The sequence below is a fragment of the Furipterus horrens genome, unplaced genomic scaffold, assembly GCF_987537825.1.
Source record: "Furipterus horrens unplaced genomic scaffold, mFurHor1.1.pri manual_scaffold_11, whole genome shotgun sequence".
NCBI classification, from domain to species: Eukaryota; Metazoa; Chordata; class Mammalia; order Chiroptera; family Furipteridae; genus Furipterus; species Furipterus horrens.
The window spans coordinates 56,334,141-56,355,499 of record NW_028327181.1 but is presented as its reverse complement, the minus strand read 5'-3'; the positions used below and the strand labels follow the sequence as shown (position 1 = coordinate 56,355,499).

Here is a 21,359-nt window from a genome sequence, read left to right as displayed (position 1 = left end):
CAGAGGCCTGTCAGGATGGGCCGGGCAGCCAGTGGCAGCGGTCCCCGAGGCCCAGCCCCTTCCCTGCCCCACTGTCCCCTCACCCTCCACCTTCTATCTGAGGCATTCACCCAGCTTTCCTGGGGACAGCTGGAGAACGAAGCCAGGCCAGGAGGCCCCACTCCAAGGAGCGCTCGTGTGGGAAGGGATGGCAGCGGGTGCACAGAGCCTGTGGTGGGTCCCGAGGTTGGTGTGTGTGTTAGGGGTGCTCCACTCTGCCCACGGAGCCGCCAGCCCACCCACAGAGAAGGGGAGGCAGGGCGACGGAGTTCGTGGTGCCCAGTGGTCACACCACACACATTTATAGGATGTCAGGGCCGGTGGCCGAGCAGCAACAGTCCGCGAGCCCACCTCCACGCCCAAGTCCTTGCTGCTCAGAGCAGGGATGCCCGCCCGGCCCAGCATCCCTCAGTCACGGACCCCGACCAGCATGCCCATGCCTGGGGCTGCAGGAGGAAACCGGGGCCTCTGAGAGCCCTGGGAAACGTGTGTCTGTAAGTGTGAGAGACGGACAGACTGACGGCCTCTGGGAACACAACCTGGCATCTGTGTGTGATTGTGTTTGCAAGTCCGGGAGCGCCTGGCATGCCCCACAGGGTGTTTTGGGCTTGTCCAAACGGGCACTGTGAGCACGGAGCGGCGTGTCTAAGCGTGTCTGGCTAGGCGTGTGTGTCCACCTGGGTGGGCTAAGGGCTTGTGTCTGGCCTCCCTGCCCGGGAGGGAGGCAGCACTGGGCGAGCCTCCCTGCTGGCCGCACAAGCAGCCGTGTGTCCCAGCGAGGCCGCCACCTGAGCGTTGGCGCAGCCCCGGCTCTCAACAGGGTGGGCAGAGCGCACCAGCCTATCATCTGGGCACATACTCCCTGGGCAGCCCAGCCCAGTTGTGGTCACGCAGGGCCTTGTCCACCGTCTGGATGTAGCCGTTGATCAAGTCCTTCATCTCTGGGGTGAAGGGCTCGGGGTCATGTGGGCGCCGGCCGTGCCGCCGGAAGCTGCCTTCCTTGTTGTTCTCCACGCAGAGCAGCCGCTCCTCGCTCACGGACACGTTGAGGAAGGCCACCATGTCCCGCAGCGTGGGCACCAGGCTGCGCCGCAGCTCCTCGTAGTGCACCACCAGCAGCCGCTTGCCGTACTTGAGCCAGTCCAGGACGTGCGAGGACCACCACGACGCGTAGCTGTTGACGAAGTCCGGCCACTCTGGGGAGGGGAGGGGTGCCACGTCAGGGCCCGGCCTGCCCAGCGGGGCGGCCAGGACCTTCTACCACCCACTGCCTGGGGTCCACCTGCCCGAATCGCCTACGTGAAAGGCCTTCTTCGTGACTTGCTGTGAATAGGGTTAGTTAGTATCAGGCTGGGCTCTGGAGAGTCCTAAGCCGGGAAGATGTGACCCTGAGTCTGCCAGTCCCGCAGCAAACACATCAAGTTAAAACAAATGCAGACTGTGTGTACCAAGAACTGGTTCTCTCTCTTGTGTGCTATGAATTCCTTGACCTTAGGGAGGGTACCTGGCCAGGGAGAGCTGGGCCGGGCTGTGTATTAAAGACAGATGGGAGACTGAGGCAGGGCATCTCTCCGAGATGGCCCTCGTTCATCTTGATCTCATTCCTGGCAACTATGTGCACCTAATGTGGGTGACAGGGACTGAGCAGGCATGGGGCGGGGGGCAGCTCCTGGGCCTCCTGCTGAGAGGAAGAAGCCACACAGGCCAGACTCGCTCTCCCGTGCCCTCCTGTAAATCTGAGTGAGTGCGGCACCAGGCCGACGCTCACCGCGGCTGGTGGGCGTGAGCCCAGCTTCAGCTCTGGCCCAGCAGGGCGGGAGGACGTACAGTGAAGCCATGGACAGGGGCAACTGCAAACTTCTGCAGATGACCTACTTCATGAGATTTCTCTTCCAGCAAATGAAGAAATTAGGTGTTTTGTTTTGGGTGGGGGAGCGGAGCATGCAAATGTTAAGAATCACCCCAACAAAAACAGTTGCTGTAACTGGGCTACAGAAAGCATTTGTTTTCTCTCATCTTCAACATGCCCCTATAAGATGGGGACCACCTTGTTTTTCAGATGAGGAAACTGAGGCTCAGAGGGATGCCCCCTGCCTGGAGTCACTGGGAAGTCATGCAGGGACACAAGCACAACCTGCCTGGCCTGTGGCCCTGCACCTCACCATGCCACCCACCCTGCTGAGCACAGCTTTATTTCTGACAGCTTGATTTCATATCACTCACCACCTGGACTTGTACCCCTGTAATTCACTGCCTAAAGGCTGACTGTGAGTACCCTGAGGGCAGAGACTGTGATCCCGCTCCCTGGGCCCCTGGTGCCTTGCCTGGTGCCTGGTACACAGTAGGGCTTCAGCAAGTGTGTGTCAGCAGGCTGACTCCATGAATAAAGTTGCAGTGAACCCCTGCCTGCTGGCCCCTTCTGTACCTTTGCTCTTCCAGTTGCGGTCAGCGGCATAGCCCAGGTGCCCGGCACACTTCCTGTTGAACTCGGCCACCAGGGACCGGTACGGGTTCCGGATCAGCAGGATGGCGGAGTCGAACATTTCAATCTCCCTCCTACCACTCTCGTGGGTCTTCACACAGATGGTGCGCCGGCTCCGCCAGTGGTCCTTCTCGCCCTTAAACCCTGCCGCAGAGAAAGGAGGCAGCCACTTTGGAGGAAGGCGTGGTGGGGACCCCGCTGGCAGGCAGCGGGCAAATCCGAATGCTAATCTGCACCCTTGAGGGAAAGCTGACAATAGGGGCATAAGAGAGGCTCGTGGATGGCAGAGCAGAGGGCACTGGGAGGGCTCATGGCTGGTTGACAGGAGTGGCCTTCTCAAGACTGACCCTGCCCAAGATGACAGGAGATATCTACAAATTGGGAAAGATGGCATCTGCTAGACCAGGGAGATAAGGCACCTCCTGCAGATCCCCAGGAGTCAGGAGTCAGAGGGCCTGACCACGCCCCATCTCTAAACATTGGAGATGCATACGTTTGGGCATTTTCTTGGCAATTTCACATAAACATCGCCAGTACTCCTGTGAGTCAACTATCGCTGTAGGCGTAACTGGTTGAAGAGACTGAGGTTCAGAGTGGGTGTGGGACTTGCCCAAGATTACATAGCACCATGGCAACAGAGCCAGGCCTCTCTTTACATGGCTGTGTGTTTCCCTGAGAGGCTCCCAGCTTCCACCCACCTCCCCACAGCAGGAGCAGGAGCCCCATCATCACACTCAAGGGCTGTAAGCAGCTATCACCCCGCCCTCTGACCTTATGCCATGATCCTGTAACAGGGCCCCAGCCTTGCATCTATGGAGGTTCTCTACCTGGGACCCCAGAGCAGGTCTGGCCAAGGTCTCATCCACGACGTTGGAGCCCGGCTCTGCAGAACCCAGGGCCCAGTTTCTATGAACAGACCCCTGCTCCCATGGAACAATCTCTCTGGGCTGGGGGGCCTGCCTTCTTCCTGGGTCCCTGGGGCTAGTACTGGGCCTCAAGCCCAAGTGACTTCTGGCTGAGAAGGTCAAGCTCTACCCATTCATACACACAGCCACATATTTATCAATAATGATTATTGAGTGCTCATTCTCTGTTGGACTTTATGTTGGGGATCAAGACTCAGACCCTGTTTTTCAGCTTACAGTCCAGTAGGGAAATAGCCCAAGTATACTACAGAGCATAGGGGCGTAGGGGAACAAAGATTAGGGAGGGCTACTTAGAGGGAGCAGTGGGATGGCATAGAAGGCTTCCGGGAAAGATGTCCCCTGAACCTTGTCCCCTGACCATATTCCAGCATAGCTATGCTAGCCAGCTCTGGGGACAGGCTCCACACATGTGCATGAGCTTATCTTGGGCTCTCTGAAACATCAGTAAGCCCCTACCCCTTCCAAGAATGTCTGGGAAGCATTTGTATCTACAAATGCCTGGAAATTCTCAAGCCTCTTTTGGATCTGGAAGTCTGGGATCTCCTACTGAAACTCAAAAGGTTTCAAGCTCATCTCTGCTATGGGCCAAACACTAAAAGTCTTTACTTTGATTCATTCTGTCAAATGCTTGGGAGTTTCCAGGAAAGAGGAGTCCAACCATGGACCGAGTCGACGTGAGATCTGGTCTTTGACACCTGAGGGCACCTTTCCCGCTCCTTCAGCCTATTTCAGCAGCGGCCACTTTCCCTTGTAACTCCAAACACACTCACCCAGGACAGGCTTGGCATTTTGGCACTGGAGCTGCCTTGGGAATTTCGCATCTGCGTGTGTCATTGCTCTGTAGGTGCTCTGAGGCCAGCGGCCACATCTGACTGGCCCCGTAAGGCTCAGAGATGTGCTGATGTCCCTAGAGCCATTTTGCAGCTGGGCCACCCAACCCTTGTACGTGGCTATGTGAACTGCTGGCCACGTAGCCATTTGTGGACCAAACTAACTAGCTCTATCAGAAAGGCACAGGCTTCTAGATGAACAAAGTGGGTGACTGCAGCCTGCACACAGTGGCTGCTTCCCAGGGGACTAGGCCAGAGTGGTAGGATCTCACGCTTTCCCTGGCTGTTCCACCTGCAGGTGTCCCAGGACAATGGGTCTGGGTTAGATGAACAATGTTGGCTTTCCCCCAGCCAGACCAAGGTTGCTGGGGGCGATTCCTGAAGCCACTGCCAAGCTCAGGAAGTTTCTGTTTTCTCTAGGATGTTACTGAGAGTATCCTTTTCCTAAGCCCAAGTGTAGAGAAGAAGACCAGCTGTTGCAACACTTGTCAACAGAGAAATGTGTTTCACCAAATTTAAGTGCCACTTGACTTACCTGAGGTTCTTAGTCCTTAAGATTAGGCCACTTACTTGACCTAATAAGGCCTCTTATTTCTACAAGATTAGAAATCATAAAACTCTTGAAGATTTTTGGACCTGTTTTTTAAAAATAGCATTTTGATAAGCTACACCTTGTCCCTCACCTACCCCAAAGGAATGAGCAGATATAGTCCCACCTAATTATTGAGGGTTCTGAAAGGTAAGAGAAATCCAAGAAATGTTTCTAGAGAGGGATACAAGCTACTTTGAATCCAGAATACATCTCATGAATTTTCATTCCACGTGTGGTCCTGGGCCTGGCCGCATCATCACGCAGGAGTCTGTCACCAACGGCAGTTCCTAGTCTCCATGTCAGATCAGCTGAACCAGACTCTCCGAGGGTCCGGCCCAGCAACCTGCTGAATTTAACAAGTCCCCCGGGAGATGCTGACACGCACCGCAGAGTGCGAAGCCCTGCTCCGGCGCTCCGAGTGGCCCGTCTGGCCACGGAGCTGCCTTGCCCCACTCTCTGCAGCCCCACTCACCTTTGTTGTAGAGAGTTCCGTCGAAGTAATAGCTCCCTGTGTAGAAGCCGGTGGCGTGCTCGATGAGGTGCCGGGCCCAGGTGTTCCCGGCTCCCGGGAAGCTCGACAAAGCCACAAACACTTTGGACTTGGTGGGCAGGAACCGTCTGTCTGTGCACCGAGTGTCTGAAAGCCAGACGTTGTCTCAGGGTTACTCAACCCCACAGTGACTCACAGACTCGCCCCCAGACTCCTAGGCAGAAACTGCTGATGGAGACTCCCACTTAATAGCAGTGTGAACTGAGGCCCAGAGAGGGGAAGGGCCGCACAGTTCTGTGGCTGGCCAGAGAAAGCCCCAATTACAATGGGGTCTCCAAAGCTCATGCAAGAGCGTGGTACAAATGGGCACCCTGTGGACCCTCAGCCCCTGCTTGTCTCCATGGCCAGTGTCATGGCTACCAGCACAGCAGAGATGATTCCAGAGGAGGTATCTGGGGTCATGGCTGGGCTGACCGATGCCCCACACCCGGGTATAGCCAGCAATGAGCCAGCTGGACTAATTTCAGGCAAGCAACCTCTCTGAGTCTGCTCTTCCTTCCCCCCAGGGCTGCATGAAATCATGTGAAAGCCCAAAGCCCGGGCTGTGCTGGGTCACACATAGTAGGTGCTCTATAAAGGCAGCAGCATCCCCCCTGTCTGATCTTCCTCCATCAGCCCCTAAGGTCAGCTGCAGCAGACTGGAAGCTCACACATCATAGCCCAGGAGCCTTACGGTCTCCAGGTCCTGGGCTGGCTCATGGAAGCTTCTGAGGCCCCTGTGGCCACTAAGCTCCCATGTCACCCAACACCACCACCTTGCCATGGCAATCCCTCTGGGCCTGCCTCTCTGCTCTTCCCTTCTTCCTCAGAACACCTTCACCACAGAGAGATGCAGGTAGAGGTCAGGTGCTCTTTAAACTGAGCCCTGCATCCGTGTCCCGGCTCCAGGGATGGTGAAGGACCCCTCCATCCCACTATCCCAAGGTAAGACCACCCACAAAGGTGCCAGGGTTTTTACACAGATGCCCTTCTTTCCCCAGGGCTGCACATTCAGCCATGGGCAGCATTCCCAATCCCCCAGGCCAAATGCCACAACCAGAGGCAGGCATAGGGAGGAGGGCCCTTCACGCCCTGTCCACCTCTAGGTGGGGGAGGGGTGCTCACCTTGCACGGGGGTCTGGTAGACCTCGCAGTACTCTGCCAGCCTCTGGGCCTCAGGCTCCTGGCCACAGCGCGAGCTGTCCACTGCATCTCGCAGGTTAAATTGGGGGGTGGGGTAAGTGCAGTAGCACTCCCAGCCTCTGAGGACGGCCAAAGGGAACTCCTGCCAGACAAGGAGAGAAAGAGAAGCATCTTCAGGGAATGCAAGGGCCACACCTCCTGCAGCTCAGGTGCAGGATGAACACGTGGGTGTATTGCCAACTACAGGGGATCCACAGGGATATCCGTCCATCTGTCCTTCCAGCTCCAGGTTCTGTGCCCAAGCCCAGGGAGACCAACTCCATGAGATGTGACTTCTGCCCCCCTGTAGCCCTCAGCTGGCCGGTGACAAGTCAACAGTCACAGCACAGTGAGAGCGGAGCTATGATGGAGGGCGAGGCACGTGTGGACAGCAGGGAGCAGAGCCTGGAACTGGACTCGGAGGTTGTCAGCGGGCCCTCTGGACAGTGGGATCCATGCGAGAACATGCACGTGTGGGTCAGATAAGCCCACATGGAGCAGTTAGGGCTCCACATGCCACGTGTTTAACCAACAGACTGAGAGCCCTGAGTAACTTCTGGAATTCCCGCTAGCTCTCCCTGGGGAAGAGACCCTTCCCTACGCTTACACCTGAGGTGCCTGCAGGGTGGGGTTCAGGGCCAAGGACAGATCACACACACCCATCTTTCCATGACAGGAAGGGTGAATGGGAGCAGACTCAATCCGCCAAGGCACTGAGCCCAGGGGGAGCTTCCTGAGAATGAAGGGGTCCTGCTGGGACTCGCCAAGCCTGCTCCTGGCGGTCTTTTACACGGTTTCTTGTTCCCCTGAGGAGGGCACCCTATACGAAGATGAAGAGAGCGGGGGTGAGGGCATCTGGAAGGCCTGGATGTGAATTTGGGTCCCTGGGCTGGGTATCCTTGGGCAAGGTGCTGAACCTCTCTGAACTTCACCATTGAACAAAGGTAACCCAATCCACCTTGCACATTTCTTATGCGGACTAGATGAGAAGGGCCCTCACTGCCGGGCACCGCGCTGGGCGCCCACTCAGCGCTCGCACGCAAGAGTAGGTCATCCTCGGCTTCCCTCAGACATTCCCTGCCCACCTCTCTCACAGCTATTTTTTGAGCAGCTACTGTGCCCCGGGCACTAGGTTGGCCCCGCAGACACACTTCATCTCGGCATCTTGAACACAGGACACCCGAGCCGGCTGGAGTGTGCAGAGAGGAGAGGAGGCAGGAGTTGGCGTGCCCGCGGGAGGGAGGCTGTGGGCGGAGAAGACATCGCAGCGAAAGGAAACGCTGCGCAAACCTCTTTATTTTTTGCCCATGGCGAAATCTCATAAATAAGTAAATAAATAAAAGCAAATCAATAGGGCCCTCTGAGCGGGGGTTGGGGGGGTGGGGGTGGGGTGCTGGCAACGCCTGGCGGAGGATCTCAGAGAAGACAATGGAGGTGGGGTCCCAGCCAAGGGCGGGCGGGCGAGGCAGAGCCTGGGGGCGGGGACAGGCTTCAGCAGGGAGGGGAGGAGGTGCTGGGGGCACTGCCCCCACGCAGGGCTGCTGTTCCAGGCACAGGCGGATGCTCTCCGGGGTGGGAGCCTCTCCCTGCGTCCCTCGTCCTTCGTCAAGGCTGAGGGGCAGCTTCGCCTCTGCCAGGGCTTTCACCAGGGCCCAGGTCCACCGTCTGTCTCTCCAAGCTGAGGTGCCGCTTAAGGGACTGGGGGGAGGGGGGCAGACGCTTTCCCTGCTGTCACATTACACACCTGCCCCCCTACCCACACAAACACTGTCTTGCTGCACTCGCTGCTTCCAGAGCTCCGAGCTTTGTTTTGCATTGGAAAAACCCTGACAACATTCTACACGACCACAAGCAAGTCACGTCCCCTTTGGAACCTTAGTTTTTCTATCTGTAAGATGGACACATTCCATGAATCTGCCTGCCTGGAAGAGCTGGAGGGTGTTGTTTCTCACTAGCTTCCCCTGGCCCACCCTGAGGGCAGTGAGACTGGCACGCTGTCCGCAAGCCCTTCCTGGGAGAGGCTGGAACCGGGGTGGGGATGGGGGTGGGGGTGGGGGTGAGCAGCTGTCTGGGTGTCCATGGACTTTTACGTCAGAGGGAGGAAGCACCATGTAGTAGAGAAAGCACCAGGCTCATAATCCATAAGACTTGGACTCAAGTTCCGGTGTCATGATTCGGTATCTGTGTGACCTTGGCAAGTAACTGCCCTTCTGAACCTCGATTTTCTCATCTGTGACATGGGGGTAATGATATCCACCTCACAGGATGCTGGGAGAATGCACGAGAAGGACCCAGCCCAGTGTCCAGCACATAGTAGGTGCTCCAATATTTTTATGTCCTAAGGCCTTTGACTCTGCTGGAGGTGGGCCCCAGACCACTGACAGTCAGTACCACGAGTTTGCTTCCTTGAGCTCCTCACTTTGGCTCCCCCGCCAAGGCCCCAAACGCTCAGGACCAAGCAAAGATCAGAAGGCCCTCCCCCACTTGGCACTTGTGGGCCTTTAGTCTTGATCAGGCACAAACAGAAAGGAATTGCTGTGACGACTCAGAGGCCACAGCGAGGCTCCAACTTTGGGACCTGCCACACCTCCAACCACAGCTGCCCTCAGTGTCAGCAGCAGTGACAGTCCAGCATGAGCAGCCAGGGCCACTGTCACAGTGCAGAGCCGAGGCAACTGGACTTGGCAGTGAGTGTACAAAGGCTGATAAACCCTGTCAGCATGTCCAGCTAGACTCCAACCACCCAGGGCCGCCAGGCCATTGCTGCATAGAAAGTGAAATCTGAGGCCTGACCCTCAATCAGAGCACCACTGGCTTTCTGGAAGCTCTGCTAACGGGAGTTAGCGAATCGTAGCCTCCGGCCTCCACCATCACCATCCATCCTCTTCCACAAAGCCATCCTGTCACCTTGTCCCAGACCAACACCTGCATCGCAGCAAGCAGAAACCAGCAGCTGGGGCCCCCAAAGCAGCAATGGGGGAGAACACGCAGCCGCCTGACTGTGTCACTGGCTGTTGTGGGCTGAACTGTGTTCCCTAAATTTCATATGTTGAAATCCTAACCCCTATACCTCAGAAGTGACTGCATTTAGAGATAAGGTCTTTAAAGAAGTACTTACGTTTAAGTGGGGCCATTAGGGTAGGCCCCCACGCAATCCGACTGGTGTGGTTATTAGAAGAGATTAGAACACAAATACACACAGACCAAGGGACAACCACATGAAGACAGAGGGACAAGGTGCCATCCACAAGCCCAAGACAGAAGGAACCAACCCTGCCTACACCTTGATCTCAGACTTTGGCTTTCAGAACTGTAAGGAAATACATTTCTGTTGTTTAAGTCACCCATCAGTCTGCAGTACTTTGTGACAGCAGCCATGGTAAACTAACACACTAGCTTTCTTTCGGGTCCTGGCCACTGTAGTCTCATACCAACCTCAGGGCCTTTGCACTTGCTGTTCTTTCTGCCTAGAATGAGTGTTCTTTCCCCAGACACCCTCATGGCTTTCTCCTTCACTTTTTTCAGCCATGAGGCTTTCTCTAGCTTCTCTATTTCAAGCTGTAACACTCCTCCGACCACCCCAATGAACCCTATTTATTCCCTGGCTGTGCTTTCTAATTTTGTTTCATTGAAGTGTAACAGCAATGAAAGACACTGACCCTAAGTGTGCCATTCAGCCAGTCTTGATGAATGAAGACACACTGCATTTCCCTCACACCAGGTTCCTCCAGCCCTTCCCAGTCAGCCCTCCCTCCCTCAAAGCAACTGCTATCCTGATTTCTATCACCACAGATCATTTCGTCTATTCTAGAACGTCCTATAAATAGAGTCACCCAACATCTATTTTTGTGTGTCTGCCTTCTTTCATTCAGAAACACATTTGTTAAATCCACCTATGTCGTTTTATCTGTTAGTAGATTGTTCCTTTTTATTGTTATTATCCTGTGTGTGGATGTACCAGTTTGTTAATTCAGACACTTGAGGGACACATGGGCTATTTCTGGTTTCTACCTGTTACGAATAAAGTTGCTATGAATGCTTCATGGACAAGACCTCCAATCAATAAATATTTTCATTTCTCATAGGTTAATACCTAAGGTTCCTGCTTCATTTTTTCTCCACATAACTTGTCAGCAGCCAACATGCAACTTACTGACTTGTTCATTGCTTGCCACTGTGCCGAGAACTTACACAGGGATCTCTGTGTGTCTGGTGAGCTTTGCTGCATCCTCCAGAGCGTGGCGGATGCTTAATCAATGCTTGATGGGCAAACCAATGAACAAATGGATGAACGAATGAATGAATTCCTTTACAGATCCCAATTCCCCTCAACTGGCAATGGACATGGGCATGAACCTTCTGTTGGTCACTTTTTCCCAGGGTATGAGGGAGGAGAAGAAAGCTGCAGTATCTAAGCAAACCTTCCCCAACATCAGGGACCGCAGAGGGCTGGGTTCTCCTGGGATTCCTGTTCAGAGAAGACTTCACCACCACGATAGCTCTACTAAGGGCACCTGGCTCTGTCTCCCTCCCTGGCTGTAATGCTGCTGCCAATGCTGAGGCCTCACAGTCCTACATCCCAGGGCTGAGGACAGGTTGCCCCCTACCAGTGACCTGAACTTTTTCACTTCCTTGAGTGGATTAAACTGTCAACTTTCTGGGTATTTGCAGAGCAACGGGAGAGCTGCAGACAGTAATGTGGTTTTATTTACAACATAACCACTTCAGCGACATCACTGGATTCTGAAAACATAGAACAATTTTCAGCCTCTTGAGGATTTCTAGGACATGATTTCCATAAAAATTAAGTATTGATGAATCTTATCTCTCTGCCAACTTATCCACTCCTCCCCCCAACCCAGACTTCAGCGAGAGAGAGAGAGAGAAAACAGAGAGAAAGGAGAAAATGATTAGAAAAAGCAAGGCAGAAATAGGACAGAAGCCCGAACACGGATGTGGAAGCATTTCAGTACAATAGACAAAGGGTTAAAGAGGGAGCCACCAAGCCTGTGTTGGAAAGCAGGGTGGAAACACATCCTAATCCTGACACTTCCCCTCCAGCCCTAGCCTGGGTGTCCAGCCTGGAGCCAGATCATGATACAGCTGAGCTGTGCTCTCTGGGTGGTAGGGATCCATGTGCAAAGGCTTGGTCGTGGCCAAGGGGTCAAGGAATGGTCATTCCAACGGGCAGGGAGTAAGGCCGCAAATAGTGCCCCTCTACAAACTGGCCCATCTGGGTCTCATCTCCTCCCTCTTCATTCCTCCTTGAGACCTTTCTTGGGATCTCCGTGCTTACACAGAATTCCAGAAACTTCAGAGATCAGAACTTCAAGTTTCAGAAGGGAAACTGAGGCCTGGAGACAGGCGGTGAGCAGCCCCGGAGCTCAGACCATTGGGGGAGTGGAACAAGCCAGCTTCCTGGAGTCCAGTCCAGGGCTTCGGCACACCCCACACTCAACTCCTTGGAGGTGAACGCATGAATGCAGGGATTTTTTGATGAAATCTGCAAACTAGCAGATTCTGTCAACTAGAGGTTAGTTTTGACCAGTCTTTTCCTCCAAGGCAGCTCCCTTCACTCCAGAGGCAAGTCTGACATTCAAGAAGCGAAAAGGGAATGAAGACGTTCTCCAAGGTGGTTGCGTGCAGGCGATGAGGGGCCCAGCTTTGCTTTCGGTGCTTTCGGCAAACGTCAAGTTGAAGGAAAACCCGTCAACTGGAACTGTGATTGAGAGCCTGGGGTCTGACTGCAGAGCGGGGCGTTCTGTGGTTTGGAGAGGCGGCTTCGGGGAGGGGGGGGCGCAGACCGAGGCTTGGTGTCAGCTTACAGGGGTGTTGACAAGATACAGAGCCTCTCTGAGCCTTGGTTTTATCACCTATGATAGGGGCGTAGCTTAATGATTATAGGCTTTGGAGTCAGCAGGTGTGAGATTCAGGGAAGATGGACTGAGTTTCGATTTCCGCATCTGTAAGGGGGATTTGAGGATGGAATGAAATACCTGTGAGGTGCCTGTCAGAGCGGAGACACTCGGCCACCTGGTTGGCCTGAGTCTGGGGGAGGGCAAAGCTGTGGGGTGGGGGCAGGGCCTTCTCCATAAGAAGAGCTCGCTCATAGTCCACTTGCATGTGTCCAGAAGCTTCTCCAAGATTCTTTGGGGCAAATGTCAGTGTCTCCAGGGGCCTCCATGGGATGTTCCCTCGGGCAGTGGCTCTCTGCAGACACTGAGCACCAGACAGTCGACCCACTAAGCCCTCTCCATGCAACACCCTCCTGTCAAAGCCAAACACACATCAGAAAGAAGAGTCCATTAAACACTCTGGCTCAGAACCACCAAATGCTTGGGATCCCAAGTCACCTGAATTTCTGCTGACAAGGAACGGGGATAGACCTTGGTCTCGGGCAGTTTCCCAAACACCCCATGCACAGCAAAGGAGCCAGGGGAAGCTGAATAATAGCGATCATCATCCCATCATCTGGAATACTCGCTACACAAAAGACACCCAAATCACAGAACTCTTTCATGTACACAAAGTCACTGAGTCCCCCTCACAGTCTGGTGAGGCATTTCTACCATCGCCAACCCTGCTCAGAGCATGAGGACGCAAAGGTTCAGGGCTACATGATTGGCCAGAATCACAAAGTGAAAAAGAGGCAGAGCAGGGCTATGAACCCAGGACCCAGCCAAACCTATGACTCTAGAGCTGCCTTCCTACCATCTTCAGAATGAGAGGCCAGGTGACTCACTGCTCAAAGTATACTGGAAGTGTAATAAGTGCACATAGGAAATGTATATACGCTGTGCCCCAGCAATTCTGTGTCTGATAATATAGCCCCAGGAAATAAGCATGAACATGCTCAAAGGTTTGCCCATAGGATGTTCATGCCTGTCAGTACTGTTTATAATAAATAAATAAATAAATAAATAAAAAAGCCTAAATGTCCAACAGTAGAGGATGGAATACCTTACAGCCAGGAAGGGCATAGTATGGCCAAAGGAAGTTCACGAAACACTAAGTGAGAAAAGGAAACAAATGCGAGGACAGATTCAATTTATTAAAAACAGATCCATCTCTCTCTCTCTCTCTCTCTCCCTCCAGAGAGATGTGTGTGTGCATGTGTATCCCTAGAATAAAAGACCTAAAGTGTGCAAAATGTTACTAGTTATTTTCTCTGATGTGGTAAGGTTATAAGTGAGTTTTACTTTTATTTCCACATTTCCAAAAATTTCTAAAATTTTCTAAAATAAGAGCTATGTAACCCCACCACCACCAAAGAAAACAATACATGTTCTTTAAAGACACACAGAAAACACCAACAGGTTTACTATAGAATTGTTATAAGAAATCCAAAGCAACACCCTAACAAGTGCCGACTAGACTGACTGTATAGCATGTTGGCAAAGAAAAAAAATTCTTACTGTAAAGGCAGCAAGTCACGAAACCCAGACTCTTACAGACCCAACCGCGGCAGAGCGTGAAATTGCGTGTCCCATGGAGGTATTGAGCCCCCCGGGATAGATGGCACCTATTGGGGCCCAGGTGGATTTAGGCCGCGCGGCCGCCCAGCAGAGAACAAGCAGGCTCCAGATCAACACACCCTTTTCCATTTCACAGGCAGCTGGGTTAGTGCTGCCATTAAATAGCCAGAGAAAAAACCCTAGAAGAAAGTCAATGGGAAGGCATCTAGGAGATTAATATTCTCTATGAAGAACTTATAAACTCAAAAGAGGGTAAAAGAGGCAAAAAGAAAGGCTCCCTCCTGTCCCTCTGGTTCCTTTGTCGGTAGACCCGCCGCCGTGGCTGGCAGATAAAACCTCGGATCACAGGCGTAATGGTGGGGGAAGCTTCACATGGTAGTAACCTATTTACAGATGGTATTAGATTTCACTCCTCAGCCCCACTGTGGGGCTGCACACTCCCACAAATGGTCTATTTGTCTGCACACAAACATTGGGCTTCCAAAATTAATCACCCCCCCATTCGGAATTGGTGGCAATGTAAATCTCTGAGCTGCCCCCTCCCTCCTCATCCTCACCCCTGTCCAAATGAAGGAGGTGATGGGTTCTTGAGTACTGAGAGCGAGCAGGTTTCCTTCCATCTCTGCTACGATCACAGACAATTAGACAAGTTCATTTTACTGTGTTTAAAAACACATTACATTGGTCAAGTCCCTCTTGCTGGCAGAGAGTCAGATCATTAAGATGCTGATATTCCCCAAAATGTTCTTTTTCTGTCAAACTACACCCTTGGAGCTCCCCAAATCCATTTCAACTAACTAGCAAAGAATAGAGATTTTTATTTGGGGCTACAAATAAACCCCAGATGGTTGCTTAAAATTGGGGCACTGCAAGGGGAGCACCCCCTCTCTTCCTGTTTCCAAGCCCCACCTCTCACATCTGCTGCTGCAGGAGGGAAGGGGGGCCAAGACCCAGCCAAACCTAATTCCGCCCTTGCCCCTTGCCCCAGACTTTGCGCTGCCCCATTTAAAATTCTGCTGTGAGCATTTTCCATCATAAAAGTCTCTGAAAACATTTTCAGTGGCTGTATTATAGTCCACTGTGTGGCTGTGGCTTTATGTAACCATTCCCACATCATAGAACACCTGAGCTTGTCTTTCAGCCAAACTAGAATGAGACGAAGCTTCCACTGGGTCAGCCCTGCAGCCTCGGTGCTGCTGAGCTTTCGGGAGAGAAAGTGCTTGGCACTTCAGACAGGAAAGTGCAACCAGACATCTCTGAATTCACCTCTCTCACCCACCCTCAGCATCCAGGATAGAAGAGAAAAAACCATTCCTGCAAAGAGGTCGCTGGTCACTGCTGGCCAGGGTCAGCTGAACTTCCAGCTGATGTCACATTCACCAGACCTCAGAGGCAGCATTTCCTTCTTCATCCTCACCAAAGAGTTGAAAAGACAATTGTTCAGCAGGATTCAGACTCATGGGGAATGTGGGCCATGGCTGGGCATTGCTGAATCAACACATTCAAGCTACCCTCTAGGGCTGTGGTTCTGACTGGGGAGGAGAAGACAATTTCATCCTGCAGGGGACATTGGTCTTGTTTGGAGACAGTGTGGGTAAAAATGCTGCTAAATATCCTTCCATGCACAGACAGATCCTAAAACAAAGGGATCCACAGAGAACACCCCTGCCCTTCCCCTCCCAGCATCCTCCCTGCAGCTGTGAAGGGTCACGCCGGGCACACCATCAGTTGCTCCCTCGTACCCGCCGGCAAACATCTGGACTTTGAGGCAGGCGTCCAAGGCCCACTGCAGCTTGTCCCCACCCCACCGTCCACCCCACGGTGCAGCCCTCCGCTCTGGGCAAGCTGGGCTGTTTTCCACCAGCCGCTTACTGCTCAACGGTTGCCTAGTCTTACAACCTGCCCCGCACACGCCTCGTCCACCTGTGGACACTGCCCCGCATCTAACCCTTCCATAGAGGTGCAGTCCTCCTCCCCAAGCCCGCTGCCAAGCCCCCCTCGCCCCCGTCAGGCATGGACTTCGCTCTGCAGGGTCCTGTCCTAGTCCCTCCGCAGGGGTGAGCTCTACCTCATGAGTAGGGGCCTGGACTCCCCCGCGTCTGAGCTCTGCTGGCACCCCCCACCCCCCATTGGTGTCAGCCTAGGTGTTTGTCCACATCTCACAGAATGCATCCTGCCAAGACCCGCTTTCCGCATTACAGCCGGAAACGATGACTCTGTTCCTCACAGCTGCAAACTTCTGAGCATCTAAACAATGGGACTGGCGGAAACACGTGCCCTCCGAGCCCACAGCACAGGGGAGGCCAGGAAAAGAAACAAGCCCTGAGGGCAAAGTTCACGTCTGAGCACCCTGGATGCCCTCTCTTCCCGGCTCTGACCTCAACAGTTCCCACCAGCACTAGCCAGAGCTGAGCAGGTAGCTTGTCCTTGAAACACACAACGAGGAGAGACGTTCAAGGTGCTAAAGTGCAAAACGGCAGAACAGATCAAGCGCCTGCAGGTACCATTGGCACAAGCGCCGATGTGAAATTGCAGCAATGTGGATTGGTGCCAGTGAGAATGAAGAAGGCTGAAAATAGAAGTTAAAGAGTTTTAAATCTTAAAGCTGTGTGTCTGTAATCACAGGCAGAAATCCCTGGGCCCTCATGGGCTGCCCCAGAGGAGGCGCCCCCAGAATACTGGGCTATCTACCTAGGATGCTGCTTTGAAGGCACTGTCCCTAAAAGAAGAGTCACAGGGCGCCTCGTTTCCCTCTCAGACATCGCCATGGGGGTGTAAAATTAATATAACTTTGGCCAAGGGCAATATGGCAACATTTACCAACACAACGAGGACACACAGCCTGTGACCCAGCATCTCCCGGGAACTCTATCTCACCGATCCACCGAAACAAAACAAGCCACCCACAAGGAGAGTCACTGCAGCCTTATTTATAAAAGCAAAAGGCTGGAAACAAGCTAAATGTGAAACAGCAGGGGATTGGTTAAATAAATTATAGGACCTCCATGTAATGGAATAAAAGATTGGGAAAGCACTTTCCTTGCCAATAGGGAGCAATCGCTAAGACAGATGGCCCAGGAAAAGGAGTCCGGTACAGGGTAGTGTGAGTAGCTCGTTACCATCTGGGGGTTTGTAAAGGAATAATGACTTAGAAAGAAGCAACTGCTTGAATAGTCATAGATTTTCTCTGAAAGTGGACACAGGAAGTCAGAGCCATAGGCTGCCTCCGAGGAAGGACAGACGCTAGGCGAGTGCGACACCGGGGAGAGGGGAGAGGAAGACTCTCCCCTCTGAGCACTTGGGTATCTTTTTATTGTGTTCCACGAGAGCCTATTACCTATTAAAAATAATTCACAGCACTAAACACACGCAGCAGTGACGTCTGTCTCCTGCCTTCCCTGTTTCTTCTCTCTCCCGTTGCCTCCTTGTTGCGCTCACCCTACTGGTCCCCCTCCCCGCAATGCCACATAGAGGGAGCAGCGCTCGAGCAGAGGGGCACGCGTCACGAGTGGGCTGCACAGCCAGCAGCTCCATGCCTATGTGTGAGCCTGCGCTGGCTCTGCACCAAGTGGGGGTCAGAGCATCTCCCCTAAGGGGGAGTGGGGAGGGTTCAAGCAGGGCACCGGTGGGCAGGCCCCTAGCACTGCGCCCAGCACACAGGACGCCTCCATGGGCCTGTAGCCTGCTGGGCCCAGCTGAGCTCCTCTGATTCCAGGGGGTGCTCTCCAGGGACCTGCTCTAGCTGCAGGTGTGAAGGCGGCCCTGGGAAGCAGCTTGTTTCCTTGTGTGCACAGAAGCAGGTGTCCCTACTCTCTGTATCTGGGGCTCTGCTCCCATGAGGTGGGGGTAGGGGGAGTAGAGATCCCCAGGCCAGATGTCTGCAAATCAACAAACTGTTCTTGGCTTACTACATGTGTCTAGTGATTCCCTGATGCCTAAGACGTCTTTAGCAGAGGCTTCGGAAGTGCTGGTCATGCAAGAGACACTTCAAAGGCTGTGTGTGTGCAAGGGGAAAGCGCCCATGAAAGGCTTTGTCTCCACCCACCTCCAGGGGAAGCATCTCAAGAGCGCTGAGAGCATGTTAGCCATTAGCGGAGGACAGGTAGCTCCCAGGGACGGGGGTTGGGAGGGGGTACCTGTGGAGGGCAGGCTTCTTCATGTCCCCCACATCTGCCTTCCCTGAGGCCCACTTCCTGTCCTGTTGAAGCTACCAGCACACTATGGAGCTACACTGAGTTCAAATCCTGGCTCCCCCTTACTGTTTGTGTGACCTTGGGCAGAATGCTCAAGCTCTCCATGCCTCAGTTTCCTCACCTGCAAAATGCAGCTAATCGTAGCAACTATCCCATAGGATTGTTATAAGGAGTAAATGGGTTAACATGTTTGGGCTTGGAACAGTACTTGGCATGGAATAAATGATTAATATATGTTAGCTACAGTTGATAACTATCATCATCATCATCATCATCATCATCATCATCATCGCCAAGGACCTCCTCTCTCACAGCCCCACTTTGTTACACTGCGAGGTATCACCATCCCATCAAGGCTACTGAAGCTCTGCACATAGCAGCAGTCCCAAACCCCAGCCTACTGCCACTGAGGGCCATTCCTCAGCCTGCAGCATCCAGATCAATCTGGAGACTGCGGGACTCCACCCCCAGACCTTAATGCTCTTTGGACAGCCCGCTGGTCTCAGCAACCTCACTTCACAATTCCTGGGGGTTGCCTTTTGCAAGCCCTTTCTGGCCTTGGCCGATGTTCCCACCCCAGACCCAAGACATGATGTGGGGACCATAGCCTTTGGTGCCCAGCCCAGCCCTTGCATAGAGTCACGCTCCACTCCTTGGCCCAAGCTGAGCCGAAGGTGCCCATGTGACTACAGTCCCTGAAGTCAAGTTCATGTCCAAGGCTGTCAGCACACACACCAGAAAATCCATCTGCTGTCCCTGAGCCCCAAGCCAGCATCTTCTTGTTTCCAAGCTAAGTCTTAAAATTTAACACCCGACTCTTATGCCAAGAGCACTCACATTGAGAAAGGCATGATCCTTTCGGCTTTTACAACCTTTGCTGATAATTCCCCACCCAGCCTGGAATCACTGGCCTTAGCCAAGGGCTCCCTGCAGGTACCTTCACGGGTGTCTGCAGCAGGGCCCCCACTATGAGACCAAAGGGACGTCTGCACCCTCAGAGGTGTCTGCAGCAGGGCCCCCAATGCTGAAAGCGAGAGCGGACAGACGTCTGCAACCCAGCACCAGCACCTGCCCCCTCTCTGAGACCACCGCACACGTTGGACTGTGGTGGAATTATAATTGTTCTTACTTTCTGGGCACAAAATCCCGAACACGTCTCCACTGTCACATTGGCCTGTATCAGAAAGTCGGGGAAGGTGTGTGTGACATTCTCCGGCAATCTGAAGCACCCTCGGTACGTGACTGTCCTCCCTAGGGGAAAAAAAAGGGATTCCGGTGAGAAATGGTGCTCCTGGTGGTTGGCATCTGTCCCCATGGAAACTGGTGGCTTCAGATCCTGAAACAGGTGTAACTACCCTCAGCGGGGGCAGAGTTCACACCGGAGAAGGCAAACTGCCTTAAATGGGGTGTGGTCAAGCCAAGCTCCTGAGAGAAATCAGGCACCAGAACCGTGGTCACCCAGGGTCACTGACAAAGGGCCCCATGTCTGAAACCTGCAGGTCTCACTATTCCTGCCAGCTCTCAGGGAATGGTGTCCTTCCTTCCTTCAACAAATCTGGATTGTACACCTGCCATGTGCCAGATTCTGCATGAGGTGACCCGACAGGCTGATATTCTGGAAAAGTCTAGGACTTCCCCGTGAACGTGTGGGGAGAAAAGTAGATCTGGAAACCTGAAGTCCTGCCACATCCCCTCCCACTGTGCCACTGAGTCTGTCTACCACTGTTCTGCTTCCAGTCTTGAACTCCCACCAAGTTCTAGGAATACGCCTTAAACCTGTGTCACAGAGGAAGCTTCTGGCCACACTGTGCTCCAGACCTTCTGGCAGAAAACTGCAGACCCCTAGTTGGCTTCCTTGGTGCTGAACAAACCTCCTGGAATGTTCCAGCACCAACTGCTCATATTTCTTCCTGAGTCATCAGAGTTTCTCCAGAAGGCACCCTGATTCTCACCCCAGGCTCCTCCGCATACCAGCTCTCCTGGGTCCCGCCCCCGCCTGCCGCACCTTTGGCCAGCAGCAGAAACCTCACCAGGCAGCTCCGTGTCTGGAGGGCTCTCCATGCAAAACTGCGAAGCAGGACCCAGCCCTGGGTCTGGAGGCCCATCTGATCAACCACACACCGTAGTCTGGACATCAGGACACCGACCTACTTGGGCGCCAATGAAGGAAAGCACCCTTGTCCCAGGAAAACAGTCCAGGCTGAGCATCCTACTGGTTGGAGGTCAAGTCCTGGCCCTGCTGGTGACTTGCTCTGAAACCTGGGCATGTCATGGACTCCGAGACTCTGTTTCCTCACCTACATAATGCCTGGCAACTAGAGTTGTTCTGAGGGGCAACATGCACCCACATGCCAGCCCTGATGTGGCTGCCCAGCCTTTGGGGTAAACGCCTGGGGTGGGGGGTGGCTTATGCTGGGCTCACAGAATTCCTTCCTGTCCTGTGGCATGACTAGGCCCCAAAAGACCAAAATAGCTAGATGGACTGGGCTGTAGTCCTCACCCAGCTGCTCTGGGGTGGGACGGACACTGAGAGACAGGCTCCGGGACACGTGACAGGGAGGGTGAGTAGTGCAGGCAGGGCACAGAGTGACCAGGGTTATGGGTGTCCCAGGCCACAGGGACAGCTCCAGGGGGAGGATGCATCTGGGTCGCCCCTGTGCTCCCCACACCCAGCCCTGACTCTGACACACAACAGGTGCCTGATACACCACAGGGCATGGGGCCCCAGCATGCACTGCAGTGCCAGAGCTGCTGGGGATGGCAGCAGCCACAGCCTCTGGACATCACTGAGTGCCTGTCGAGGAATAGGCTGCCAGCTAGTGCAGTCTATCCACACCCTCTCCCTCCCTTCCCAGGTGACAGCTCCAGGGCCGCTTAGGGCAGAAAGGCACCTTCAAGATGAAGTCATTCATGAGCTGCTCTGTTCCTACCTCTGACCTCAACCTGGGAAGTACATCATGGCTGTTATTCCTTGTGAATGTTCCTTGCTAATGAGAAGCTGAGATTTAACATGTGTGGTCACCTGGCTGCCTCTGGACAGAGATCCTGTTGGCTCATCCCCTTGCGAAGGCAGCGGGCAGGCAAAAGTCAGCCACATGAGCTCCACAGCCC

At 53.7% G+C, this 21,359-nt stretch overlaps 1 protein-coding gene across 1 annotated transcript in view; it reads right to left on the bottom strand.

The window, feature by feature from the left end:
- Positions 1-301: 301 nt before the first annotated feature.
- The window catches only part of WSCD1 (WSC domain sialate O sulfotransferase 1), a 39,094-nt gene continuing 18,036 nt past the window's right edge, over positions 302-21,359 (bottom strand). The window contains exons 5-9 of the mRNA XM_090292142.1: positions 19,378-19,499; positions 6,524-6,683; positions 5,342-5,506; positions 2,465-2,665; positions 302-1,235 (exon numbers count right to left, since the gene is read on the bottom strand). Coding sequence (XP_090148268.1) covers positions 883-1,235; positions 2,465-2,665; positions 5,342-5,506; positions 6,524-6,683; positions 19,378-19,499 — 1,001 coding nt within the window. The 3' untranslated portion in view covers positions 302-882. The remainder of the gene's footprint in view (positions 1,236-2,464; positions 2,666-5,341; positions 5,507-6,523; positions 6,684-19,377; positions 19,500-21,359) is intronic.